General features: G+C 41.2%; 4 protein-coding genes across 25 annotated transcripts in view; 3 read left to right on the forward strand and 1 right to left on the reverse strand.

Moving 5' to 3' along the window:
- Nucleotides 1-10,710, forward strand: part of mycbp2 (MYC binding protein 2) — a 72,178-nt gene extending 61,468 nt beyond the window's left edge. For 20 of the 22 annotated variants that reach the window (XM_043248433.1, XM_043248434.1, XM_043248439.1 and 17 more), the window contains 23 exons: nucleotides 225-424; nucleotides 606-755; nucleotides 851-1,011; nucleotides 1,130-1,286; nucleotides 1,421-1,645; nucleotides 1,735-1,800; nucleotides 1,940-2,179; nucleotides 2,270-2,359; nucleotides 2,464-2,544; nucleotides 2,884-3,150; nucleotides 3,236-3,519; nucleotides 4,533-4,629; nucleotides 4,808-4,927; nucleotides 5,172-5,273; nucleotides 5,375-5,503; nucleotides 5,639-5,771; nucleotides 6,403-6,506; nucleotides 6,591-6,779; nucleotides 6,868-6,975; nucleotides 7,641-7,850; nucleotides 8,173-8,280; nucleotides 9,181-9,346; nucleotides 9,482-10,710. In XM_043248433.1, the coding sequence (XP_043104368.1) occupies nucleotides 225-424; nucleotides 606-755; nucleotides 851-1,011; nucleotides 1,130-1,286; nucleotides 1,421-1,645; nucleotides 1,735-1,800; nucleotides 1,940-2,179; nucleotides 2,270-2,359; nucleotides 2,464-2,544; nucleotides 2,884-3,150; nucleotides 3,236-3,519; nucleotides 4,533-4,629; nucleotides 4,808-4,927; nucleotides 5,172-5,273; nucleotides 5,375-5,503; nucleotides 5,639-5,771; nucleotides 6,403-6,506; nucleotides 6,591-6,779; nucleotides 6,868-6,975; nucleotides 7,641-7,850; nucleotides 8,173-8,280; nucleotides 9,181-9,346; nucleotides 9,482-9,597 (3,503 nt within the window). In that variant the 3' untranslated portion in view covers nucleotides 9,598-10,710. The remainder of the gene's footprint in view (nucleotides 1-224; nucleotides 425-605; nucleotides 756-850; nucleotides 1,012-1,129; nucleotides 1,287-1,420; nucleotides 1,646-1,734; nucleotides 1,801-1,939; nucleotides 2,180-2,269; nucleotides 2,360-2,463; nucleotides 2,545-2,883; nucleotides 3,151-3,235; nucleotides 3,520-4,532; nucleotides 4,630-4,807; nucleotides 4,928-5,171; nucleotides 5,274-5,374; nucleotides 5,504-5,638; nucleotides 5,772-6,402; nucleotides 6,507-6,590; nucleotides 6,780-6,867; nucleotides 6,976-7,640; nucleotides 7,851-8,172; nucleotides 8,281-9,180; nucleotides 9,347-9,481) is intronic. The other 2 variants (XM_043248435.1, XM_043248444.1) reach the window with 1 other exon arrangement.
- A 1,266-nt stretch (nucleotides 10,711-11,976) lies between these two features.
- fbxl3a (F-box and leucine-rich repeat protein 3a) lies at nucleotides 11,977-20,594 on the forward strand. The gene is made up of 5 exons (XM_043248457.1): nucleotides 11,977-12,345; nucleotides 13,433-13,811; nucleotides 14,765-14,887; nucleotides 14,966-15,137; nucleotides 17,028-20,594. Exons 1-5 carry the CDS (start codon nucleotides 12,326-12,328, stop codon nucleotides 17,666-17,668), a joined length of 1,335 nt encoding a protein of 444 aa, XP_043104392.1. The 5' UTR covers nucleotides 11,977-12,325; the 3' UTR covers nucleotides 17,669-20,594.
- Nucleotides 18,693-22,635, reverse strand: cln5 (CLN5 intracellular trafficking protein). The gene is made up of 4 exons (XM_043248459.1): nucleotides 22,378-22,635; nucleotides 22,099-22,273; nucleotides 21,797-22,022; nucleotides 18,693-21,138 (listed from the first exon to the last, which is right to left on the reverse strand). The coding sequence occupies exons 1-4, from the start codon at nucleotides 22,482-22,484 to the stop codon at nucleotides 20,654-20,656; spliced, it is 993 nt and encodes a 330-aa protein (XP_043104394.1). The 5' UTR covers nucleotides 22,485-22,635; the 3' UTR covers nucleotides 18,693-20,653.
- Nucleotides 22,636-22,786: 151 nt separating this feature from the next.
- Nucleotides 22,787-27,186, forward strand: rsph1 (radial spoke head component 1). The gene is made up of 8 exons (XM_043248460.1): nucleotides 22,787-23,519; nucleotides 23,587-23,700; nucleotides 23,800-23,905; nucleotides 24,791-24,881; nucleotides 25,035-25,170; nucleotides 25,304-25,375; nucleotides 26,622-26,837; nucleotides 26,992-27,186. Exons 1-7 carry the CDS (start codon nucleotides 23,469-23,471, stop codon nucleotides 26,772-26,774), a joined length of 723 nt encoding a protein of 240 aa, XP_043104395.1. The 5' UTR covers nucleotides 22,787-23,468; the 3' UTR covers nucleotides 26,775-26,837; nucleotides 26,992-27,186.

Below are 27,186 nucleotides of genomic sequence, written 5' to 3' on the forward strand. Positions count from 1 at the left end.
ATCCTCAAATCATCATAGCAGAGTTTGGAATAAATAAATTTTAAACTTTGCATTCAGGAAAAATGACAGTTGACCAGAAATGCTAGATGCCACTTTTATTTGATTTGTAAATATTAAAACTGTATTTTAAAATATAAGTTTTGTTTGTTCACTGCTAAAATATTGGTATTGTGATGCTAGGTTAAGTGTTTTAAATGTGAGTTAATTTCTGGTGGTCTCTACAGAAGTTGGGTCATCTCTACTTCGCCACCCTTCTCCTGAGCTGTCTCGACTGATCTCGGCCCACGGCTCCCTCAGCAAGGGTGAAAGGAACTTCCAGTGGCCTGTGCTGGCATTTGTTATCCAGCATCATGACCTGGAGGGCCTGGAGGTGGCTATGAAGCACGCGCTCCGCAAATCAGCCTGCAGGGTGTTTGCCATGGAGGTCAGCGACATTATCTCTGGCCTTCTGCTGAGTTCCATTACTCTTCTTCCTGTCCTAAATTGTATAATGCAGTCATTGTATTAATAAAAATCCTTATCCAGTTATCACAATTGACTAGAAAAGTTTAGTCAGAAGTTCTGGGAACTCTTAACAAACCTTTTGTTCTGCATTTCCTTTTCAGGCTTTTAATTGGCTACTGTGTAATGTTACCCAGACCACCTCCCTCCATGATATCCTGTGGCACTTTGTGGCGTCTCTGACTCCGTCTCCCTTCGAGACGGAAGAAGAGGAGGATGAAGAGAACAAAGGGAACAAGGAGAACCTTGAACAGGTGTGGCCCGCTAATGGTGTATTAAGAAATCACTATTCACTCAAGATTAGCAGAGGTTTTTCTGAAACGGGACGCTTTTCCTCTTGTCCTCACAGGAGAAGGATTTAGGTGTGTGTGAGCACCCCCTGTCTGACATTCTCATCGCGGGAGAGGCGGCTCACCCGCTGCCCCACACCTTCCACCGTCTGCTCCAGACCATCTCTGACCTCATGATGTCACTTCCCAGTGGAAGCTCACTTCAGCAGATGGCCCTCAGGTAGCTTTTGCCTGTTTAGAAGACACCATTTGCAAGCTCCTTTAAATTATTGATAAAATAGTGATGACATTGTCTTCATAAATGTACAAATCTAGTATTTGTTTGGCTATTTCATTAGGTGTTGGAGTCTTAAATTCAAACAATCAGATCATCAGTTCCTGCACCAGAGTAACGTATTTCACCACATCAACAACATCCTGTCTAAATCGGATGATGGGGACAGTGAGGAGAGTTTTAACATCAGCGTACAGTCGGGATATGAAGCAATTAGTCAGGTGGGAAAATTTTCTTTTCCAGCATTGTTTCAACTTTCTTTCCTCTTGCCTTTTTAGATTTATTTATTAGGCAGATTTTTAATCTAATCTAAATTAGCTTAAATCGCAATTGAGGTGTTTTACATGTTTTGCAGGAACTTTGTGTGGTGACCTGTCTGAAAGATCTGACCAGCGTGGTAGACATTAAAACGTCCAGCCGACCAGCCATGATTGGCAGCCTGACTGATGGCTCCACTGAGACGTTCTGGGAGTCTGGAGATGAAGATAAAAACAAAACAAAGAGCATCACTATCAGCTGTGTCAAAGGCATCAATGCGTCATACGTTTCTGTCCACGTCGACAACTCTCGAGACATTGGAGTGAGTTTGCAAACTATTGTTCTTTAAGTTTTTTTGTGTTCCTTTCCAGTCAGTATATTAAAACCCCTTTGTGCTTTGTGTTTTGTCAGAATAAAGTCACGTCAATGATATTCCTTTGTGGGAAAGCTGTGGAGGATCTCTGCAGAATCAAACAGGTGGGACTTAAATGACAGAGATTATCTGTGAACCTTTTTACATTTCGTCTAATTTCTGTCAACACGTCCTCTGCTGATCTACACTTCTGCATATGAAGTCAGTTTGAAAAAGGTCTGTTTGGACTTTTTGTTGTCTCAGATTGACTTAGACTCGAGACACATGGGCTGGGTGACCAGTGAGCTGCCTGGAGGAGACCACCACGTGATCAAGATCGAGCTTAAGGGTCCTGAGAACACGCTTCGGGTCCGGCAGGTCAAGGTGCTTGGCTGGAAGGAGGGCGAGAGCATCAAGATTGCAGGGCAGATATCAGCCAGTGTAGCTCAGCAGAAGAACTGCGAGGCTGAGACTCTGCGTGTCTTCCGCCTCATTACTTCACAGGTGAAGCCAAAAACCTTTAACAGCTCACTTTTGGTACCGCCATGCAACATTCATTCACAGATATGAAGACTTATTTATGTGTTTGTGTAGGTGTTTGGAAAACTAATTTGTGGGGATGCAGAACCAACACCGGAACAAGAAGAAAAGAACCTGCTCTCCTCACCTGAGGGTGAAGACAAGGTCAGCACCAGCATCTGTTATGTTTAATGGCTTGTTGCAACCATACCAAGTGCTGAAGCGCAAGATAAAGTCATTCAATTATGTCACAAATATTTCATCTTCAGGCTCCATCTGATGCGGACTTGAAGGAGCACATGGTTGGCATTATTTTCAGCAGGAGCAAACTGACCAACCTTCAGAAACAGGTAAGACCATCAACTACTTCTCTAAAAACAAGGCAGCTGCCTAAAAAGTGATAGAAAGAAAGGCTGAATATAAATCTATAATTGAATATAAATGTATAATCACATCTCAAGGGCCATTTATGAGCCATCTTTTAGGCTTATACGTTTGAAAAAATCACTCATTAATAATCACTGTCAGAGCGCCTGATATTTGTTTGAGAAATTTAAGATTATGATTTTCAGTCCTATTTCAGCATCATTTGGGATCTGGTAGAGCGTTGGGAGCCATAAACAGTGGTGCTTGACATTAGACTCCTGTGCTGTTAATGTGAGGAAGAGTACTGACTGTTTCCTCCTCAGGTGTGTGCCCATATCGTCCAGGCCATCCGTATGGAGGCCACCCGAGTGCGGGAGGAATGGGAACACGCCATTTCCAGCAAAGAGAATGCGAACTCTCAGCCCAGCGACGACGACGCCTCTTCTGACGCCTACTGCTTTGAGCTGTTGTCTATGGTGCTGGCCTTGAGTGGATCTAATGTTGGGCGGCAGTACCTGGCCCAGCAGCTCACCTTACTGCAGGACCTCTTCTCCCTCCTTCACACCGCCTCGCCGCGGGTCCAGAGACAGGTTTGTGAATGCATCCGAACCGCTAGTCTTCGACTCAGCTTTCTAGAATCAGGACTTGTGATGCAGCTCTGTTCTCACCCCGCAGGTGACGTCTCTGCTCAGACGCGTTCTTCCTGAGGTCACGCCCATGCGCCTGGCCAGCGTCATCGGCGTGAAGGCGCTGCCACCAGCAGACATCAGTGACATCATCCACTCCACCGAGAAGAGCGACTGGACCAAGCTGGGCATTTTAGATATGTTCCTGGGCTGCATCGCCAAGGCCCTCACTGTGCAGCTCAAGGCGAAGGGCACCACTATAGTCGGCACGGCTGGCATGGCTGCAGGCAAAGGAGTCACTACAGTCACCCTGCCCATGATCTTCAACTCGAGGTGCCGTATCATACGCGTGCTTGTTTCATATTTGCTGAATGAAATCCAATAGGTCTACTTTTTGCAAACTTTGGGCAGTGGATTCTAAAAATAATGTCGTCTTTGCTCTAGCTTGTTACTTTTTTTTTTAATCTGCATTTTGTTTTTTGCGTTGTCATTATCCTTGCATTATCCTTTAATCACTGCCACAAACATGATATGATTCTCATCTTCTTCTGAGCCAGAGCTATTTTTACATGCGTTAATAATACTTAAAAACTGATTTCAGTTTTTGAAGATTTTGACAAATTATACAATTTCCATACTGCTTTTTGTTATTTCAATAAGTACAGTAAATCTGATACACACATTTTAGTGTTTTCAAATTATTAAAATCGTAAGAATCGTAATCGCAAATAATCACATGCAAAATACGTTTTTGTTTACATAAAGCGTGTGTACTGTGTGTATTATGTATATATATAAATACAAATATATGTATATATTTAAGAAAAATGTTATGCTTGTATATTAAATGTATTCATATATAAAAATATACATGTATATACATTTTCAATATATACTGTATGAGTGTGTATAGGTGTATTTAGAACTATTATTTATTTTAAAGAATTATTTCATTTAAGGATCACAATGCAGCTTCACAATGCTAAATAATTTTTATTAAAAGAAAATATTTTAAACATAATATGAACATATCATATTACTTTGAGTACAGATCAGAATAAGTGTTGATTTTTTTTTTTGCCTAAATGCCTAAATCTGTCACACTGAAGGGCAATGTAACATTTTTTTCACCCATGTTTTGAAATTTTATCTTCACAAAATGTATAATGTGTATTATTCTAATGTTATTAGAAACATTAGACACTTTTGAAATTACTTTTTTGAAATCTTTTCAAGATTCATGGCTGTTACTTAAAACGTAGGGTTCAAATGATCTTATTAAGGGTCTAAACATTTTACAGATGTGTATTTAATAATGTTTTTTATATTTTTGCCTGTTTGTGCAGCTACATACGGCGTGGAATCAGTCACTGGTGGATGAAGGGCTCCACTCCTCCTCAGATCGCTGAGATTATCATTAAACTGGTCAAAGACATGGCTGCTGTGAGTAATAATGGCGCATATAATACCAGACACCGTATTTGTTTTAACAGTAAAATTGCTGTTCAGCTGCATGTTTATGAGTGAAATGATGTATAATCTTGCACTGCTTAACTTTGTCTTCTGCAGATGCATTTTAATGCGTTTACAGGAGTAGTCACATGGTGTCTTTCTCCCACAGGGCCACCTCTCGGATGCCTGGTCCAGGGTGACTAAGAACGCTATAGCGGAGACCATCATTGCGCTCACTAAGATGGAAGAGGAGCATCGCTGTCCAGTGCGCTGCATCGCCACCACTCGGGTACGACTCGCTACACACACCTCATCTGTCACAACTGAACGTTTGCCAACTAGGTCAGTATTACTCAGGATCCTTCAGCTGGAGGATCAGGGGTGAGTTTACCAGTCATGTGGTCTGATACGGGTCAGCAGCGCAACTAAAAGCATTATCACTTGGTTGCTTTTATTATCTAGATGAATATGAACAGGGCTGTCATAGAAAACCTGAAATGTAATTTGGAAATGGTTCTACTTCCTCTCTTCAGCTGTGGCTCGCCTTGGCCTCTCTGTGCGTGCTGGATCAGGACCACGTGGACCGACTGTCTTCAGGACGCTGGATGGGCAAAGACGGCCAGCAGAAGCAGATGGTATGGCACACTGGGCCTCATAGGGTGCTACGAAACACAATCAGAGCAATAGTACATTTAGTCCTCCTTGCTGAGAATAAGCTCTTTACTTCTTCACCCAGCCCATGTGTGATAACCACGATGACGGTGAGACGGCAGCCATCATTCTGTGTAATGCTTGTGGAAACCTTTGCACCGACTGCGACCGCTTCCTTCATCTCCACCGGCGCACACGGACCCACCAGAGACAGGTGACCCTGAACACTCACCCGGTCATCGACATTACACTAAATGCTCACGGGGGACAGTTCATATAATAGTTGCTTATGAAAAAAAAATATGGTACCATTTTAGGTTTCTCATAATGCATTTAATGCTGTGTGCAGGTGTTTAAGGAGGAGGAGGAGGCCATTAAGGTGGACCTTCATGAAGGCTGTGGTAGAACCAAACTCTTTTGGCTCATGGCGCTGGCCGACTCTAAGACCATGAAGGCCATGGTGGAGTTCCGTGAGCACACAGGTGACTTCCTCTTCCTGTAATAATGTTTCATAATGTAAAGAGAAGAATGGCAAGTGTGACGTCCCAGCTGAAGATAATAAGGAAAATACGTTGCTCCCTTTGACGAGTGCATTTCAATCTCACTCAATCTCCACTAACAAGGGGATAAGGATGATCACTTTGATTTGGAAAATAGCCATGAAGCGTACGATACACGTGTCGTGACATTGCCAGTAAAAGCATGTTAAGTTCTCAGTCAGAGCAGTTATGCCTGCCGGCTATCAAATCAAATGCTATATAAAGACATGAGAACACCGTTACGTTACAGCTTCCATTGCTGTTTTTATTTTTTGGTTTGATGATTATGAATCCCACACGGTCAACCGAACTCGCCTCTGAGACTAAATACAGCTACAGGTCACAAACTACGTAAGCCTGGAACTTTATATTATGAAATGTACGTACAATTTTAAATAGCAGATTCACAAAACAGAGCAATTCACAATAGGCATTTAAATATCTGTGGCACTTCTGCCCTGAAGCCTGCATAACCACCGCTAACCGCTGGGCCACAGCTGTGAAACGTCCTATTTTCGGCTAGTGGCTTTATTTTATTGCCGTCGTTTGCTTAAATGGCATTATTGTATTTCAGGGAAACCGGCCTCCAGCAGTTCAGACGTCTGCCGCTTCTGTGGCACCAGGAACGGCACGGAGCTGTCTGCCGTAGGAAGCGTTTGTTCAGACCAAGACTGTCAGGTATTCCCTCAAAATGCCATCTTTTTTGCTTCTTTTGTTTCCCTGCGATCTCGTACCCATGTGTGTTTTGTAACACTTGCGCAGGAGTATGCAAAGCTGGCCTGCAGTAAGACTCATCCGTGCGGTCACCCGTGCGGAGGGGTCAAAAACGAAGAGCTGTGTCTGCCCTGTTTACACGGTTGCGACAAAACCGCAGCCTGTCTGAAACAGGACGCTGATGATATGTGTATGATTTGCTTCACCGAGGCCCTGTCTGCCGCCCCAGCAATCCAGGTACAGCACCATACCGTCACGCCGCGCGACGGCACATAGAGGATATCCAGCTACTTCGGCCTGTAACTGTTTCCTGGTTTATTTGCAGCTGGACTGCAGTCACGTGTTTCATCTTCAGTGTACAAGAAGGGTTCTGGAGAACCGCTGGCTTGGACCCAGGATAACCTTCGGGTTCATGTCTTGCCCTATTTGCAAGGTAAAGAAGACGGTCTGGACTCACAATGAGCTAAAAAGGCAGCCTGAGTTGAGAATGAAAAGTCGCATCTAGTCTCATTTTAATTAGACATACGTGCAGCGTCAAAGCGAAGGAAGGCTCCGTGATCATTTACACATGAGCAGCTCATGATCCAGTGTTTTCAGAGTCTTAGTAAAAATGAATTAATTTGGGAACGCAGCGTGCACAAACCCAGACTGAGAATGGCTGTTGTCAACAAAAGAGGAATTAAGGCATAAATATTGGTATTGTAATTTAAAATATTAGTTTTTCTTAACTTGAATTTTTACTTGATTAAATAATAGTGGAACAATAGTAATTGTTTCATCTTACAATGTATTCATAGTAATTGTAACCATAGTGAAATAACAAAAAAATAATTAATATTTCATAATTAAAAAAATAGCCATTGTACAAAAAAGGCATACGTGAAATAAATCACATTTTAAATTGTAATTAAAAAAAATATATATTGCAAAAATCTCTTAGTTTTTCACCTAAATTGTGCAACCCTGATTAACTAAATTCATCTAGAAAGCAATTATTTTTTACTTCATGAACCCAAGCCAGTCTGAACTCTTTCTTTGTTCCTCTAACTAGATGGTACCTAACATTTCATCTGTGTCTTTCCCTGCGTTTCTTTCAAGAACAAAATAAACCACTCTGTCCTAAAAGACCTGCTGGACCCCATCAAAGAGCTGTACGAGGACGTGAGGAGAAAGGCTTTGATGAGGCTGGAGTACGAAGGTCTACACAAGAGTGAGGCCATCACAATGTCAGGAGCTCGATTCTACAACAACCCCGCCGGATTTGCCATGAACAGATACGCTTACTACGTCTGCTACAAGTGCAAAAAGGTTCGATCTTCACAACTGTTGAGTTTAGTGCGTTGTCCTCAAACCTGCAGTGGTTTTAAACGGCCTTTCTTGTCTCGGTTGGGTTTGAATGAGCTGTGCCTTTAAAGGTGTCTTTGTTTGCTATGAATAGAAGGGAAAAACACGGTTGACAAAAACCATTAAACGCAGCCCGCTCGCGCAGAGCTAGAGCTGTTCGCTGTTTGCCAGCATGAAATGAGATTTAGAAGAACAAGCACATCGTAATCTGTTCAGATGACATACTGCCGTGATGAAGCCATTTCTCCAGCTGTTGTGCTAACGGTGTGACTCCTGACTCATCCAGGCCTATTTTGGGGGAGAAGCTCGCTGTGATGCCGAGGCAGGACAAGGTGATGACTACGACCCCCGTGAACTCATCTGTGGCGCTTGCTCAGATGTGTCCAGAGCACAGGTCAGTGGGACACGTTTCACGTGCTTGCATGCTTTAGGACTCCGTTTTTAACAATGTACGGCTGCAGAAATGAGTCAGAAAACCCCAAAGCCGTGGTTTTTAGCTTACGGTCGAACGCCCGAAGTAAGACTTGCGGTTAAAAACAATATCGTCAAGTTTCATTCTACACAATAAAATATTGAGTTTGACTGAAAGAGTTTTCTGAAGCTTGGCGACAGCTTGGTGACCCCGGTGCAGTTTGTTTATAGCCCAACTTTAACTTCGGACTTCTGGTGTATGCGTGTAGGCTTCAGACGCGTCGCGTAAGGATCAAACGTTTGTTTACTGGTTAACTGCAATAATAACCGATCAAAAACCAGGGTGATGCAAGCTTCCGGGGCGCTCGGTTGTACTGCATCCAGGGATTGTTCCTTATTAACATCGGTGAGGTCTGCACATCCAGATGATTTAGTTTTACGAATTTAAATATTTACTTGAGAGATCAGTGTGATACAATGGCTCGGACTTGGCTGCTTTTGAGTTTATCAGCACATCTGTTTTCAATCAGCTTAATGGTTTTTCAAGTTCATGGGTGAATCTCATAAAATCATTTAAGCACATGCATTTCACACTAAAAATAATAAATGATCAGTTCTTTAATAATTATTAATATAAATGCATGTATTTTCCTATTTTTAAATATTCCTAAATATTATATATAAATATATATATATATATATATATATATATATATATATATATATATATATATAATTAGCTTTTATATTTTCATAACAGATAAACACATTTACCCCTAATTAATGCTTTCTTGTGATTTATTTGTAGGAGCGAATCCGAGTGGTTGCGAGGAATGTGCTTCTTTGGAATCAGTTTGTTTACACCTCCTCCTTTTTGTTGCAGATGTGCTCCAAACACGGGACAGATTTCCTGGAGTATAAATGTCGTTATTGTTGCTCGGTGGCTGTGTTCTTCTGCTTTGGGACGACGCATTTTTGCAACGCCTGTCACGATGATTTCCAGAGGATGACCAGCGTCCCAAAAGAAGAGCTGCCTCACTGTCCTGCTGGTACAACGCTTAAAATAAAAAAACATTACCATTGTCTGAAACTCGTATCGTTCGTCTCGCCGAATCAGGTTTTTGTTCTACGATTGAAACGTCTTAAGCCGACATGTTGACTCCACTTTCTTTCTTCCCCCGCAGGACCAAAAGGAAAGCAGTTAGAAGGAAGCGAGTGTCCCCTGCATGTGGTGCATCCTCCCACCGGAGAGGAGTTCGCTCTGGGCTGCGGCGTGTGTAGAAATGCCCATACCTTCTAAACGCCAGCGATCGCCCTCTAAATATATATATATAGACTCCCTCTTCAGCGTGGCCTGAGAGCAGATACACCGGACGTCCCGTCCTGAGAGGGCCGCGATGGGCCTCCAGGCTGCGTCCTCCCCCTCTTTAGACGCGGAAGAACGAAAAAAAAAGAACAAAAAAAATTCCGTTGTGACGTGTTTGCATGCAGCCGTTGTAACCCTGCGGCTTGTATAAACGTTGCACACCTCCCGACCACTGAAAGCGTAACGGCGCTCGGAGGAGTTCGGGACCCGAGACCACGAGGATGGGCCGCGGCCTCCGCTTCTCCAGTACAAATTTAAGATTCTATCGTTGTATGTAAACTGACTTTGTTTTGGTAATCCTGTACAGTATTCCTTCGCTTCGGAGTGCATCGCGGTTTGACGGCTAAAGATTCGGATGCTATAAGAGGACTTTAGGAAGTGACGCCGGAGGAAAATAGTGTACGATTTATCTAATCTTGTATATAATGACAGTAACCCTTCATACGTGTATTCCGACGTTGCTACTCTACACTTCAGTTTCGTTTGATAATTCTGGGTTATGTTTCGAGCCAGAACTTTTAATGAAGTGCAATACTGGGTGTGCCTCCTCGCAGATGTAAACAATATGGAATGTATGTCAATAAAGCCACTGTACGTTTTTATACAGTGATACACACGCTGTTGTGTTTTCCCCCGGCAAGCGAGAGATCATTTCTGTAGTCAGGTGGCTATCGAGGGGCTCGTTGTCTGCCGTGTCTGCCCTTTTGTCTCAATGACGTGGTATGAACCCATTTTTTTTTTCTTTTTCCTCTCTTGTCATTTTAAAAAAACGAAGGTGAGTATGTTCTGCTTTTGTATTGTAAGAACACGACTCCTCGGGGCCAGTCTTCACACCAAATCAAAGGGACGTGAGGCCAAACCAGAGTTATATTAGACGTTTGTGGCTATTTAGGAGGCGTGTAGGAAGGAATGTTTGGGGGTGTGATTAAACAGCTGCTGTAAAAGACAAAAAAATGCAACTTGTGAATCTGCTTTGTATTATTATTATCTGTGGATGGAGCTGAATGGTAATAATAAACCGGGTTCTCTGTTCAGCAAGGTACATTACACGAGCGGTGTCCTGTGCTTTTTCTTTCGCTTCTCGTGCTGGAAAATTAAAGTTTATGAAGGAGAAAGGGAGAGGAGAGAGTTTTAGGAGCCTCGGATGAGCCTGGCGAACCGGACGTCGTTTCTAACACTGCCTTTATTTCCTCAAATACCAGTGTGCAACGCCTGAGGTTTATTTGGGTACGTTTTACTTCGGTTTAGGCGTAACTGGAATTTATATGTAGATATAACAATGGCTTCATAATTTTTTAGGCAAATTTCCGATCGCGAGAAGGTGGGTTTCAAACTCGTGCAAACGTATAATGTTTGCAGTAAATAACAAAGACGTTGTCTACAAAATTACTTTTTAAAATATAGTGTGTATACAGAAGTATAAATGTAGCTGCGAGATGTACGGCTGCCCACGGCCACAGCCGAACCAATATCCGGTGAACGTCGAATTAAAGTCAAACTTGATGCGCAATCTTTACTAATTAGCGTATGTATATGTGCGGAAATTATGTTTTCTTGTAAGTACTTTTTAAAAATGTTATGTTAATGTTTTTTTAATCCGTTGTATATTCTTACGTATTCTTTGGCAATGCAGCGTGCGGTTTTGTCGTGCCAGTGAAGCTATCTGAATTGATGCGCATTTTGTGAACCTGAAAACCAGTCTTAATTAGCACGGGTAATATTTTGTAGCATTAAAAATACTATATTACCGACTTCTTTTATTTTAAAAATCACCAGGACAAGTAAAGATCCTATTTTGTAAATTTCCTTCAGTAAATATAACTTTTTTATATACTAATATGCATTTTTAAAACTCAATTTGGACAACTTAAATGCGATTTCTCACTAACTCTGTATAAATATTTTGTTTTATTAGTTTTTGCACCCTCAAGTGTTTGTATCTCAGCCCTGTCCTAACAAACCAGCTATTTTTTTTTCAAGCTTTTTGACCGGTTTTGTGGTCCAGGGTCACATTTACGTAAACTGGCGCATTTTCAGCGCCTTTAACGCACAACAACAACTTTATTGTTATTACAGAGTCACGGGTGCGGATGACCTTGTCACGTGGCGCATGTTACTTTTCACCGCGATTGTAGGCTCGACCAATCACAGCCGTCCCTCGCTGTCGGGTTCGTTTTCAGCTAGTGCGTTTGTTTTACCGCGTCCATCGCATGCTAATAATTAGAAGAGCGCATAAAAAATCGTCTACTCGTGAAAGCAGAATAAAAGAAAAAAAAGCGCTGTTCTAGAAGGGTCTTTCAGAGCGAGCGCCCCCTGGAGGAAGAGCCTGGTCACGGATCATCAAGCAGCCGCCCCGCGCCGCTCACGCGCGCCGACTCTCGACAACAACAGCGCCATTTTCAGCGCCGGAGGAGGCGGGGACGCTGGGATCTCCCGCGGTACACAGCAGAAGTAGGTCAACCAGCGATATCGCCGAGACGTGCGCACTCAGACTGCCGAGAAAACGACATATAACGACACCAATCCAGCCTCGTTCGCCTCCGATGCGTGTGCTCCGCGCCGCTCTGATGCGCTCCGCTTCCGGTCCTGGTTGACGTTCAGACGAGTTCTCGGGGTTTTGCTTATTTTTTCGCAGTTTGCGAGCGAGCTGAACGGAGACGACATGAGCAACACGCAAAACAGGTAATTTGGGATTCGCGGCAGCGCGGTGATGTTGTTGTTGGCTGGATCTAACTTGATCGCTGTCTCTGTGACTAAATGAGCGTGTTTATTGAGTTCATCGTGTATATCATCATATCATCCTCGGCGGCTCCTGATAACTAATCATTGATCGCTGGGCGGTGGAGTTTAACGCGACTTAACATCGCTTCTAACACACTTTGAGCCAAGTGTGACCCTGGAGCACAAAACCAGTCTTTTTTTAAAACTGAGATTTCTACAGTAAATAAGCTTTTTATTGATGTGTGGTTTGTTAGGACGGGACAATATTTGGCTGAGATGCAACGTTTTGAAAATCTGAGGGTTATTACTAATAATCAAAAACACGTTTGGATACGTTTACGGCAGGGGATTTACTAAATATCTTCATGAAACGATCTTTACTTGATATACTAAAATATATAATTGTTAAAATAAATAATTTATAATTGTAAAAAAAATAAACGTGTATCTGCGTGTATATAATGGTAATGATGATGATGATGATGATGATAATAATAATAATAAAATATAATTGCTAAAAATAAATGTGTGTGTATGTATGTGTGTGTGTGTGTGTGTATATATATATATATATATATATATATATATATATATATATATATATATATATATATATATATATATATATATATAATTATATATAATATAATATATATATATAATGTGTGTGTGTGTGTATATATATATATATATATATATATATATATATATATATATATATATATATATATATATATATAATTAGTCTGTGTAATATAAAAAAATAAAATATAATGTTTTTAAAAAATAAATGTGTGTGTGTGTGTATATATAATAATATTATTAATATTATTATTACTATTTTTAATTATATTATGTGTTTGCTATTGCTACAAATACACTCATGCTACTTATGACTGGGTTTGTGCTTTAGGACCACAAATAGGAAATTGTTTGTAGTTGCATTAAAGCATTTCCAGGAAAGTTGAAAGCCAGTTGCTGCATGTTTGGCTCTGACTCTGTTAGCGTGTGTTTGCATTGGGCCTTTTGTGCTTCTTTTGCTTCACAGCTCTCTCAGGCCCCCAAGAATGAAAAGGCGGTTGAGCAGGGAGCGTGAGGACAGCTCGTCGTCCTGCGAGGGTCCAGCAGACTCCTGTAAGAGAGTCAGGCCGCCCGCCGAGGACCCGGGAGACCTGCCGTCCAACTGGGCTCGACTGCCGCAGGAGATCCTGCTGCACATCTTCCAGTACCTGCCTCTCCTCGACCGGGCCTTCGCCTCGCAGGTCTGCCGCGGCTGGAACCAGGCCTTCCACATGCCCGAGCTGTGGAGGTGCTTCGAGTTTGAGCTCAACCAGCCCGCCAGCTCCTACCTGAAGGCCACCCATCCTGACCTAATAAAGCAAATCATCAAGAGGCACTCCAATCATTTGCAGTACGTCAGCTTCAAGGTGAGAGGCTCAGGCATTACAGCTACAAATCAAACTGACCTTAATGGCATTTCTGGATATTACAGACCGTTTTGGATGGATGGCAGTGGGAACAAAATCCGTTTGGTTACCAAGATTCTTACGTGACCCTGGGCCACAAAACTAGTCATAAGGGTCATAAAAATTGATCACCTGAAAGCTGAATAAATTGATGTACGTTTGTTAGGATAGGACAATATTTTGCCGATATACAAGTATATGGAAATCTGGAATCTGAGAGTGCAAAAAAAGTCTTTTAAAGTTGTTTAAATTGTTTCTTTTGCAATGCATATTACTAATTACAAATAAAGTTGGGATATATTAATAGTAGGAAATTTACAGAACATCTTTACTTAATATCCTAATGATTTTTGGCATAAAAATAGATCATTTTGACCCACACAATATATTAGTGGCTATTGCTAAAATTATACCCTATTGACTTAAGACTCAGTTTGTGCTCCGGGGTGTAAAACAACATGATTTTTATATGTATATGTGTATGTGTGTTTTCTTACATAATGTGTACTGTACATATTTACACATGCAGAATATATTTAGAAAATATTGACATGACATATATATATATATATATATATATATATATATATATATATATATATATATATATATATATATATATATATATATCTCAATCATGTCGTCAATATTTTCTAGTGTGTGTATGTATATATATGTACAGTATATGTGACAGGACACACACTTTGTCAACAAATAAAAACATTTTGGTTGTAATTAATCACAATTGTTTGATAGCAATGATATAAACAGCGACAGTATTTATTTTTTCACACACACACAAATATATTATATGTGTACATTTGCTTTAATTAAAAGTCCGTGTATGCGTGTATAAGAGCTGTTTGGTAGTGGGGTTAGTGAGCTGAGGCTGTGCTCATGTGATGTGTGTTCAGGTGGACAGCAGCACCGAGTCGGCGGAGGCTGCGTGTGACATCCTCTCTCAGCTGGTCAACTGCTCACTGAAGACTCTCGGGCTGATCTCCACGGCACGGCCCAGCTTCATGGAGCTCCCGAAGGTAAGTGCGTCTGAGCTGAGCTGTGTGTCGGGACGAAGGCTCGGCTCGTCTCCTGATACGATCGTTTCTTCTCTTCAGTCCCACTTCATCTCTGCGCTCACCGTGGTGTTCGTCAACTCCAAGTCCCTTTCGTCTCTGAAAATTGACGACACGCCGGTGGACGATCCTTCGCTCAAGGTCCTGGTGGCCAACAACAGTGACACGCTCAAGCTGCTAAAGATGAGCAGCTGCCCACATGTTTCTCCTGCAGGTATGAGCTCCTCGTCCGCCGCTGGGGTATGGTGCTGTGAGAGGAACGGGGATTCTGGGATGCTGGCCACTTCATTTTAAATCAAATTCTTAATTGCAATTATGAACAGTTATGTTAAGTAGAATTAATTAGAATAACAGTACAGATTCTCAAATAAATGTACTTTTTTTTCTCATATTCAAATGTAAAAATAAAAAAGTAAACATTCAGAAATTAGAATTAAATCAAAAATACTTTTTTGTTTTTGATTATTGGTTATCAAAAGTGGCAGAGACATGTTTGGGCTGATGCTACTAGTACAGTGAAATCATCTGTTAAAGCCTCGATGAGCTCCTACTGTATGGCAGATCTACAAAAAAAATAAATAATTAGCATGACAAAAAACAGAAATTGACAGCGCAAACTTGCCATGATGTTTGCCATTGTACAGAGCACTGACGCCAGACACCAGTCGGTTTGTTCGCACTAAATGGATAGATAGTTCAACCAAAAATGAAAATTATCCCATGATTTACTCGTCCTCAAGCCATTCTAGGTGTATGACATTTTCAAAGGGGGTTAATCTCACAAAAAACTGGAAATGTGACTTGTGCTGAAGTATGTAAAGCCGTTTATTTATTAGCTTGTGCAGCTATTACTTCAACCAGACGTCTTCTGTTACCACTGACTAGTCTCTCAGTCTCTGGCTGTCTTTGGCCATTTCTGCCCGGTCCTCCTTGCAGAAGAGGTTGGGAGGACATCTGGCAAAATCATCTTATGATTTATTTGTTTCAGGAATATCACGATTCACAATTTTATCATGTACTTTTTTTAAAACAACATTATTATACATTAAACCTGAATTAGTTTCTTCTGTTGAACGCAAGTTATTTTGAAGAATGTGGATAACCAAGCTGCTTTAGGCTAACTGAGACTTAATCTCCCACACACAGAGATGCACAACAAAAACACTTGACTGTGTTATGAACGTGCAAAACTGTATCGCACGTGTGCTACAGAGACCTTCAGGTCTAGACACAACATTTTGATTGGATTGAGATCCTCCCTTTGACTGGGCCAATCAATATTTTTAACCTTCTTTCCTTTAAGCCATCCCTTGGTGGACTTGCTTGAATGAAGGTCGTTGTGTTGTTGCATCACCTTCGCGTTTCCACCACCATGCTTCACTTTTTGGAGGGGTTCTTGTCCCTGGAATCCAGTTTTGGCTTTTCTCCAAGCATAGGCTTTGATTATGACCAAGTAAATCTAATTTTGGACTCCTCTGTCCAAACAATGGCGTTCCAAGAGGCCTCTGGTTTGAAACGGGCAGTTCTTTTAGGGCTTCCTTCTAGCAACCCTTCCGTAAATGTACTGTCTGATCAAATCCACCTTCTTCTTAATGCCCTCCAATATCTACTTTCCTCTTGGCATTGTTTGACTTCTTGTCACTGCAGTGGTTTGGTTGGCTTCCTTTCTCTTTTAATTAGTGTTGCCTAACAACTTTTCCTAAGGGTGTCTAATTTGGTCGTTCTGCTTAATTAATTAAGCAAGCACAAAATGTTTCACCTGAATCTGTTACCCACTTGATCACCAATGCAGCTAGGCTTTACTTCTCTCTCTCTCTCGACTATTGAAACTAGTCATTTCATGTTGACCTCAAGATGCAACATTTAGCATATTGCCAGCCCACTTGCGATATACCAATCACCACAGATTGGCGTCACACAAAGGAGGGGTTTGGAAAAATTAATTAAGAGAATCGTTTGGGAGTCGTTGGGTGTTAGATACACCTAAAACCAAAATATGAACCTTTCATTACCCCTTTTTAATATCATATACTCAAATTGAATTGAGGAAACGCAACAGGTCAAACAGCTGTGTTTGTGAGACTGTATATTACTGTTGTTGCAGGTATTCTGTGCGTGGCTGATCAGTGTCACGGTCTGAGAGAGCTGGCTCTGAACTATCACTTACTGAGCGACGAGCTGCTGCTGGCGCTGTCCTCCGAGAAGCACGTGCACCTCGAGCATCTGCGCATAGACGTGGTGAGCGAGAACCCCGGGCAGCAGTTCCACACCATCAAGAAGAGCAGCTGGGACGCCATGGTGCGCCATTCGCCCAAATTCAACCTGGTCATGTACTTCTTCCTGTACGAGGACGAGTTCGGGCCCTTCTTCCGCGACGAGATCCCCGTCACGCACCTCTACTTCGGCCGCTCGGTCAGCAAAGAGGTCCTGGGCCGCGTGGGCATGAACTGTCCGCGTCTGGTGGAGCTGGTGGTGTGCGCTAACGGTCTGCGGCCGCTGGACGAGGAGCTGATCCGTATCGCCGAGCGCTGCCAGCACCTGTCGGCCATCGGACTGGGCGAGTGCGAGGTCTCCTGCAGCGCTTTCGTGGAGTTCGTGAAGATGTGTGGCCGCCGACTCTCTCAGCTCTCCATCATGGAGGAGGTGCTCATCCCAGACCACAAATACAGCCTGGATGAGATCCACTGGGAGGTGTCCAAGCACCTCGGGCGCGTTTGGTTTCCAGATATGATGCCCACCTGGTGAAATGTTCATCGGAAGCCCATAGGAAGTCATCAGACTGGGACACTTGTAAGCCGTCGCTAATATGGACTTCGAGATGGGCTTTTTGTGAGTTTCACAGTTGGTTTGGACATCAGTTTGATTTGAGATGAATATTCTCACACTGCTTATAATACATGCAGACTGTTGTAAAGGGATGGTTCACACAGAAATGAAAACGTTTTTATCGTTTACTCGGCTTTAAAGGAATAGTTCACCCAAAAATGACAATTCTTTCATACTTTATTCACCCTCAAGTATCCAAATCTGTATAAATTTCTTTGTTCGGCCGAACACAAAGGAAGATATTTTGAAGAAAGTTTGTAACCGGGCTTTTCTGTTCACGGACTATGGGTTTTTGATCTACTTGAGGGTGAGTAAATTAATAAGTCCTTTCAAACATGTATGATCATCTTCTGTGAAACCATGAAAGAACATATTTTGGAAAATGTAGTTATAGTGTCCATTAACATTGTATTAACACCAATAACTTTCACAAAAGAAAGTCATACAGGTTTGTAGAAAGACATTATGCTGAGTAAATGATGACAGCATTATTATTATTTTTGGACGAACCATTTCTTGAGTGACATGTTGTGGCAAATCTGCATTTAATGAGAAAAACACAAAACATAATTAATTATATTGAATTACATGGTGCATCGAAAAGAGATGAAGCCCATTTAAGGACCATTTGCCAAAACAATTAAGCCTTTTTTCCAATATCATCTCTTTGAGTTATTGTTTGACTTATTAATTCCATTAGATACTCATCACTGCAATGAAACAATTGCTACAGCTCTGTTGTTATTTAATCGGCGAAAAGGCAGTGCAACAAATTTCACTATGACCTATATATTAAGAAAACTGCCTGAATCTCAATGTTTGATAATGTACATCACAAAATTAAGCTTATTTGTGAAAAATACTGACTTTTAACCCGGGCTGCTTTTCCTCGGCTCTGGGCATTTTGGAAAATTTACTAATTTCTTTTTTTTTTTTATTTCCCCTATTGACATTTCCTTTTATAAACCTAAATCAAGGATCGCCGTACATGGCATGTATATACTGTAAGTTACGTTTTCAGGTTGCGTGCAGGATAAAAATGAGAAATTGAATCTAGAAAAGAACCTGCAACTGAAATGAGTTCATGTCGATGCAGATATTCATCACTCGTGTATTTAGATGAACAGGCTCTCTGTCTTTGTAGACGCTCTCAGCAGACTCTTCACTCTTTCTTAGTCCCGCTGTGTATCTGTATGTCTTCAGTGGCTCAACGTTTAAGCAACCAACCATCCTTTTTTTCACCCAAACGCCTGTCCGCGGGGGATGTTAGAGCCCATCCCAGCATTGTTTTGACTAAACTGACCAATCTGAATCTGCTTTGAACGGCAGGCTCTCTCTAGGAGCCTTCAGCGGCTCCTCTTAGTGGCATGAAAAGCCATAGAACTAGTGAGAGCGGTTGTCTCTTGCTAACTAGTGGCCTCTCACTGTGTTCGCCAACACGAAGATGAACCTAAAAAGTAGCGCAGGACCATCAGGGTTGGGCTTTCGGCTTTATGTAGATAGTCGATGGAACTATATTTTACGCGATTCGAACGTTTTGTAATATAAGAGGTTTGGTATTGCAGTGCTTTTGTACAAAGATGTATAGTGAATAATATGCACCTTATACCAAATTGGAATCAGTTTTTGGTGGTTCAGGTGAGTAGAAAGCTAAAGGTGGCTCGTATTTTGGTGTAGCAGGGTGATAAAACAGCGTGTTTTTACGGTCTTGGGTATGTCGTAGGGGAAGGAGGTGAAAGGATCGGTGTTCGGCTCACTGGCGTCCTATAATTTGGAAGAAAATGGTGAAGGGATACAATGAAGCGTTGAGTTAGATTTTATTAGATTGCGTGAAGAATGTCGTGCGACGGCAAATCGAACGGGATGCGAATTACTCTGGATATGCACGGTCTGGCTGCGTTAAAATGTGCCCCTTGGTTTCAGTTCAATATGATCCAGTATTGGAGTGAAGCAGCGAAAGCATTTTCCTTTAAGAAGGAAGTCCCACGTGTCTGTATATAAAAATGCTGTGTGTTTGATATAAATAGAAATACTTATTTCTCGCGCGCCCTCTGTGGAGGTTTGAAGTGTACCCGTGCTGATCTCTTTCAGATGAGTGGGTATTACTCTTTGATGGATCTTCGTACCCTTGTAATTAGATTTGATCGGTGTAATTTATTGATGCGTATTTTTTATTATTATTAATCGGCTTACATTGATAGTTGAGCTTTGAGTAAGAGGCTCCTTGTTGGTTTAATGTTTGTAAAGTCAGTAACCATGATTCATTTGAACCAGTTATCCGGATTTAAAGCGGTTTTAGCTTTCGCTAATGGTTGTAGAGCCTAAATCAAGTGAACTGCGATTCCTCTCAGCATTTGAAAGTGAAATATTACTAAAAATGATCGGAAAAGGGAAGCCAGAGCCCAGCAGTTGACACGCACACACAAATCCACGAGCTCTTCTTTAGTCAGCAGCGCGTAGCTTGCCGATTTGACACAAGAAGCTTTTTGTTAGACTAGCTTGTTGCATCAACGTGTAATCCTGAGCATAGGAAATGAGTAAAACGTACACACGACAAATGCATTTGATTTGATTATTTTTATTTTTTCTGAAGCAAGTGAGCATATTGCTTGTATTGCGAATATAAAAGCATTGTTTCTTTGTGTTTGTGCGTAAAAAACATTGTCTTTTATTGAAATAAGGGCAAATAAACATTGTGTGGAAAAATTGTGGATGCTTTACAGATCATTTATTCATCAATGCAGTCGCAGCAATAAAACATTAAAGGATTATTGTGTTAGTATAAATTATTAAACGCTTTATACGAAAAATCTGGAATAGGAATAAAAAAGCATTAAAAAAAAAATGTCATTTTATTTAGTAGCAAAAATAACTTTAATATTGTTTAGGGAAAAAATATGGTGGTTACGGTAAAGAAATCTCCTCGTAGGTTATTTTAATGTAAGGGTATTTCATAGGCAGCTTCCAATATTGAGAGTTGTAGTAGAAATAGAAGGTCTTCTCCAGGACCGTCTTTTCGAAAGCCTCCAGCAAGCTCTCGATCATTTCTACGACCGACTGGTGAGAGCGAAACGCGTGGTAGAACTTCTTGATGTCTGCGGCCAGGCCTTTCGTGGAAGGCTGCTCAAAGATGGCGTCGTCTCCCAAATAGAGCGGCTCTCCGCTGAACAGATAGATCTTGGTGTAATAGGTGGGCGTTGGGCTGGACAGCTGGGCGCCCATATCCAGCAAGGTCTTATACGTGCGGTGCACAAACTGAGAGCAGTCGTAGGACTCGAACCATGTTGTGGCGTTTGCACCGGGATCTGACTTAACCGTCCAAGTCTCATAATAAACACCCGTTTGGTTGTCCTCCTGAACCCAGCGAGCCACCTCGTTGAACATCTCGCCTGTGAAACACAAGAAGACACACACAGGGCAGTGCGGGTGAGTTTCAGACTACTCCGGCATCCATTAAAGCCTGCTTATGTTAAACGTCGCCGATGTTATAAAGCTAGCTGACGTTAATGTTGTCCAGGAGTGTTTTATACCTTTAAATGAAACATTCAATAGATTTAAGAGGCTTACTTGAAAAGTAAAATAGTTTATGAATATAAAACGGCAATTAATGCTTTTAATACTTTTTCTGTAATGTATTGATATTTTGGGTGGAAAAAAAATACTTTTTTTCCCAGTGTTAAATATACAATAACTACACAAATTTATTCTAATTTGTAACAAAAATAAATAACAAAAATAGAAATTGTATATGACAAGTGCTAAATAGTGCTGTCAAATGACTAACTGTGATTAACTGCATTTGTTTAAAAAAATACACTATATATATATATATATATATATATATATATATATATATATATATATATATATATATATATATATATATACACACACACATACATATACATATATGAGAGGGGCAGGTTCAGGGCAAGGGGATAATACTTTTTTAAAGTATAAAACACATTACACCAATGGATGCTCCCAATAAAACGTGTGTGTTAATACTACTGATACGAACACGCATGCTTAGGGCTGGTCGTTCACCTGAAAGCTCCCCGATCTTCTCCAGCGTCCCGTTCTGCTTCCAGTGCAGGTCGTCGATGCCCTCGTAGAAGCACGCGGCTCCCTGGTTGCACCAGAAGGGCGCGCGCACGCTCGCTCTCTCGTGCGGGAAGGTGCAGTTGCCCAGCTGAAAGAGCTCGTACCACTCCACGGTGAAGTTTCTCCCCGTCTGCGCGCTTCCGAAGCCGACGGCGTCGTGCATGATGTGCTGCAGAGTGCAAAGGCTCCGGTTAGACTCCAGCGAGCGAAGCCTTACAGGACAGCGGCGCGCGCGGTTCACTTACGAGCTTCCCCAGCGCGTCCCCGTACTTGAACTCCCACACCGGAGTCTGCAGCCTGAACACGGACACGACGTCCGAGTCTCTCATCGCAGGTATCCGGCCGCCCGGGTCCCCGCTCGGGCAGAACGGGTATAACGCCTGGCAGTAGGGGTCAACATCTGGACGCCTGTCAAGTCGCCTAGGAATCAGTGCGACATCTAGTTGGTGCGTGTGATTATAACACAATTAATATCGTCACTGGAGATCCCCTGAAAGCAGTGCGAGTGTGCTTCTGCGACTTACTTGTAAGGCACTGGCCAGACCTGCTGTCCGCCGACGCTGGAAGCGAGCGATCCCACAATCCAACAGTGCAGCGCCGCCGCGTGAACCCAGTACACCCGATAGTTCATGTCAGCGCAGGCTCTCGAAAACACTAATGCGCTGTCTATATGATCGTTTCTGTCTCACATCCTTACTTTAGAGAACGCTGATCACGTGACTCTCTTAATGAAGTCATCCGGTCAGTCACGAGCTGTTTTTGTTACGGACTGTCAAAATAAAAGTCACTTAAATACAATGCACGGCTACTGTAGCGGCCAACAAATAACACTGATAATATTATATCTAAACAGTGTATTATTATTATTATTATTATTATTATTATTGCATTTCAGGTCTGCATGTTGTGAAGATAAATAAAATCTAACATTAATTAAAAATGAAAAACGTACACTAAAATCAAGCAAGAGGAGTCAAAAGCAACTTTATGATTACTGTTTCCCAATCGTTGTGTGTGGACTTTTGTAAAGTAATAAGAAATATTTGTAACTTTTTGCATTTGTCTCCAACGTCCCGATTCAACTTAAAGCATTGGTAAGCACGTTTTGATAAGAACCATTCAGCGAAGTGTATCCATCGATGAAAAGTGAGAGATACAGTAAAAAAAGTAAATACTATATAATATTATACTAAAAGTATTTTGTGTTTCGTTTATATTAACGCGTCAGAGCACTGCCTTTCACTTCGTTCCAATACAAATGTATTTAATGTATTTTAGATAGATTTATTTATTGGTTTAATAACAAACAAACACAATGTAGGAAATACAAGAAATATAAGGTAGTGTCTACAGTTCAAAGTATGCGCAACAGATGATAATAATAATAATAATAATAATAATAATAATAATAATAATAATAATGAGAGTAAAATTAACATATGCATATAAAAATAATGATACAAAAGTAGGATATAAAGTTGTGTATGAGAAAGTGTTCTTGGTCGGAAGTTGTTTTGCGCGTGCCCGTTCCTCACGCGCGTCGCTATGGTAACAGTAAACAGTCCCGAAGCCGCCGCTCTGTCGTTGTTCTCCGCTCATCGGTCTCTGGTTCATCATGTCAGACGTTGGCTCTGAAGAGTTTGACGAAGAGCAAGGCTCTCTGGGGGTGAGTTGTGGTCAGTAACGCTAGTCGGGTTGAACTGACGGTAGATGACCGCGATCGTGTGCTGCAGGAGTATGAAGGAGACAGAAACGAAGCTGGAGAGAGACACGGACACGGCAAAGCTGTCCTGCCGAGTGGAGACACTTACCAAGGAGCTTATGAAAACGGCAAGAGAAGTGGCCAGGTCATTTTGAATCGAAATCACTCATTAGCTTAATGTTGCGCACTTGCCTGTTCTCATAAGCATAAACCTGCGATACACCTATTGTTGTCTTTATATCAGGGGACATACAAGTTCAAGAAAGGGGCCAGATACATTGGAGAATGGTACATGAATTTAAAACATGGACAGGGTTTGTTTTATTACCCGGACGGCTCTAAATATGAAGGTAAGTCAACATTATCTAACCTTATATCATCTCAAGAACAGTATATTTGATTTAGGTTCAATTTGTAAAACGTTAATGCGTTAGTTATAATGAACATGCACTTAACACCGAGTTGCTAACTAAAGCCATTAAAAGGATCTTGGTTAATTAATTATAGGCTAGAAAAAAATTCAATATTATAATAGTTAAAATAGAATTGTACAATACCTGGCGCCGCCATTTGTAAATTCTATGAGTATAACCTAACTTCCGGTCCTGCTGTTTTTAGCTGTACAGTTCGTTCTGGTGCTTGGTATTGAAAATTGGTGTATCCTATTATTATTTTAATGTTTCATCTTAATTATGAACACTGGTTTGCAGTTTTACAGTTTACTGCGTGTTGTTATTTTCCTTGTTATTTACCGAACCGGAAGTCTCACCCATAGGATTACTTCATCGTTCAGGGAAGAAAAAAAAAGGTGGATAATAACACCAGTAAACACAATAAAACAATCCTAAGCAAATTTTAAAATGGCAATTGAAAAAGTTCCAAAATACTGAAATAAAAATAATAAAATAAATAAGACTATTTAGAAATATTAAAGAATTTAATATTTATTTTAAAGAAAGCTAATGAAAAAATCAATACAAATTATAACAGTATAAGTAAGACTAACATAACATTGATTTTACTTATTAATCTATACTGTTAATATACATATTTTTTAACATTAAGAATTGTGTGAATGAACATAATTATCATTTAAACAGTTATTTGTTAATAATTTGTTATTCTAAACATGAATAACCAATAGTAGGCCTATATATTTCTAAATGCATAAAAACATTAAACAAAAAACATAACGCTAAAAACGCTCATCTTTTCATATCATCTTTCTTCCACAGGAAGCTGGGTGGATGACCAGCGGCAGGGTCATGGTGTTTACACATACCCCAATGGAGACACGTATGATGGTGAATGGCTACACCACCAAAGGTTTTTATTTAACCTCTCTTTCTCACTGGTTTAATCTGACAATCTAATATGTATATGGATATTAATTATAAGAGTAACACCATAATTATAGCATTCTAGCTAAAAATGAATGGAAAAATAAGTATCGACTGTATCTCTGCGCGTCTGTCTTAGACATGGGCAGGGTACATACACACATCACGAAACTGGGTCTCAGTACATGGGCACATGGGTCATGGGAAAGATGGAGTCCGCCGGGGAGCTGATCCACCTGAACCACAGATATCAGGGCAACTTTGTCAATAATAATGTAAGTAACACTCTACATGGAATAGTTGAATAAACAAACCTATCTGACTTTACAATTTGTGCAGCCTAAACATATTGACCTCAGCCTTGCTTTTCTCTCACACAGTGATCTTTTATTTCTTGTTCTTTTGTAGCCGTCTGGTCCGGGGAAGTACGTCTTTGACATTGGGTGTGAGCAGCATGGAGAGTATTTCCAGTTAGAGCCGGTATGTCTCATCACGCTTTATAAGATGTCTTTACGTTTCATATAAACCTGCAGAAACCTGTTTGCTCAGTGTTTTGCCGGTATATAGCTTGTTACCTTTGATCCGATTCGGCCACTCGTAGTGTTCCTGCTGTGAAGGACAAAATCGGTCTGATTCACTCGTATAGAGAAATGTCGCACAGAGCTTCCAAATGCCAATGAAAAACGTAGAATCGACGCCAGCCCTCATCTGTCCATGAATCGTTTTCCGATCAATTTTTCAATTACTTACGGACCTTTGAAAAAGGGGGTGGCACGTATTAAAGAGCTGTAACGATTGAACCTTTCCTCCACTTGTGATGAGAATACGCTCAAATTAAAGCTCGGAGTCTGCACTTAACTGTAACATGAGTGTTTTCGGTCAACGACTAAAATAATACCAATTGTGCCTGTGTCCAAATATACACGGACCTAACTGTAATATTCGCTCTGCTCTTATTTCAATACTAAGTCGTCTTTTTAAAAGCATGCTAAACCTAAAGAGTAATTCCCTTGTTTAAAATGAACTTCCTTTGCTAAAACTCCAGTTGGCACTAGATGAAGCAACCAGCGAGGAAGAAAAGGCAGTGAAGTTGCATTCTCCTCATCGTGATCAGGGCCAGATCCTTTCTATTGCCATTTCGGCTTTTGGAGACGAGGTTTTATGGCAACCTTCTGCCTCTCAATAGTGTAGTTTGCCTGCTGCATGCCAACAGAGGCTCATGAAGACCACGGTCTTATGAGTGCTCTTTCCTCAATAGACTGTAGTCAGTAGTGGACTGTCTTTAGAGCACCGAGTGGATGAAGCCCTTCACTGGAGTGTCAGACCTTTCACAGCTTGGTATGCTAGCAAACACTGCCAACCTCCAATTAGACAAAACCCAATCCTATAGCTACACTCAATCCTGCTAGAAGCAAACCGAGCCTAAGAATACAGAACGTGGCCATCCTGAATACATGAAAGCATACCAAGATTTTTTGTGCCTTTCAGAGCTGAACGATAGGGTACAACAGGGCAAATGAATTAAACGAGTTTTTGTAACTAGTGATTCATTTACGTCAAAGCTACGTTTTAGATCATTTATGTATTTTTAAGAATACATTTTTGGTCATACAGTACGTGCACAGTACTTTTAGCTCTATTGTACCCTATAAGCCTCATATAAAGATGCATATTATTTGCGCGTGACACAAATATCGGGTTTTGTTGTAACATTTTTGGACGGCAGGACAAGGGAGAAGCGGAGGAAGATGAGACTGTCGTAACCACCACCTTAAAGTGGAAACCCAAGGCAGTTACCGGGCTTTCCGTCTGGACCGATGAGAAGGATTCTGCCTCCTCAGGTGCTCCCCTATCCAGTCCTGAATATCAAACACACTGATCTGATGATGTACCGTTGCGTCGTTTGTGGTCACCTTCTCTCACCTTTTCTATTCACAGCTATGTAAGCGTGAGAAATGACGCAGAGTGCGTCCTCGTAAACAAAATATGCATCTGTGATAAAAATCACCCGTGCACCGATGTTTTGCCATTTTTATATATTTTGACAATACAAATCTTTCATATACAGTAAGTTGAACCGCGTCTTCTCATTGCAGATCAAGCCAAGATGGAAAAGTGAGAAAGACGTACACACAGTGAGAAACACAGAAAGAAAGAAATAAAGGAGCACGTATCTGACTTCTCATGATTAGCGACAGTGGGATCCTATATCAGCCCGAGACTTTCTGATTGTACATTATCATGCTTATTACATGACTTCTTGACAAATAAATAAACGGACATTAACTGTT

The sequence above is a fragment of the Puntigrus tetrazona genome, chromosome 9, assembly GCF_018831695.1.
Source record: "Puntigrus tetrazona isolate hp1 chromosome 9, ASM1883169v1, whole genome shotgun sequence".
Taxonomy (NCBI): Eukaryota; Metazoa; Chordata; class Actinopteri; order Cypriniformes; family Cyprinidae; genus Puntigrus; species Puntigrus tetrazona.

What these genes read in the sequence shown, in the direction of transcription:
- fbxl3a (XM_043248457.1), top strand. Translation starts at nt 12,326, where the DNA reads ATGAGCAACACGCAAAACAG. An exon ending in ATGAGCAACACGCAAAACAG is followed by an intron (nt 12,346 to 13,432) that starts GTAATTTGGGAT and finishes TTTGCTTCACAG; the next exon opens with CTCTCTCAGGCCCCCAAGAA. An exon ending in TGCAGTACGTCAGCTTCAAG is followed by an intron (nt 13,812 to 14,764) that starts GTGAGAGGCTCA and finishes ATGTGTGTTCAG; the next exon opens with GTGGACAGCAGCACCGAGTC.
- cln5 (XM_043248459.1), bottom strand. Translation starts at nt 22,484, where the DNA reads ATGAACTATCGGGTGTACTGGGTTCACGCGGCGGCGCTGCACTGTTGG. An exon ending in GGGACGCGCTGGGGAAGCTC is followed by an intron (nt 22,023 to 22,098) that starts GTAAGTGAACCG and finishes TGCACTCTGCAG; the next exon opens with CACATCATGCACGACGCCGT. An exon ending in GAAGATCGGGGAGCTTTCAG is followed by an intron (nt 21,139 to 21,796) that starts GTGAACGACCAG and finishes TGTGTTTCACAG; the next exon opens with GCGAGATGTTCAACGAGGTG.
- rsph1 (XM_043248460.1), top strand. Translation starts at nt 23,469, where the DNA reads ATGTCAGACGTTGGCTCTGAAGAGTTTGACGAAGAGCAAGGCTCTCTG. An exon ending in ACGGCAAGAGAAGTGGCCAG is followed by an intron (nt 23,701 to 23,799) that starts GTCATTTTGAAT and finishes TCTTTATATCAG; the next exon opens with GGGACATACAAGTTCAAGAA. An exon ending in GAATGGCTACACCACCAAAG is followed by an intron (nt 24,882 to 25,034) that starts GTTTTTATTTAA and finishes CGTCTGTCTTAG; the next exon opens with ACATGGGCAGGGTACATACA.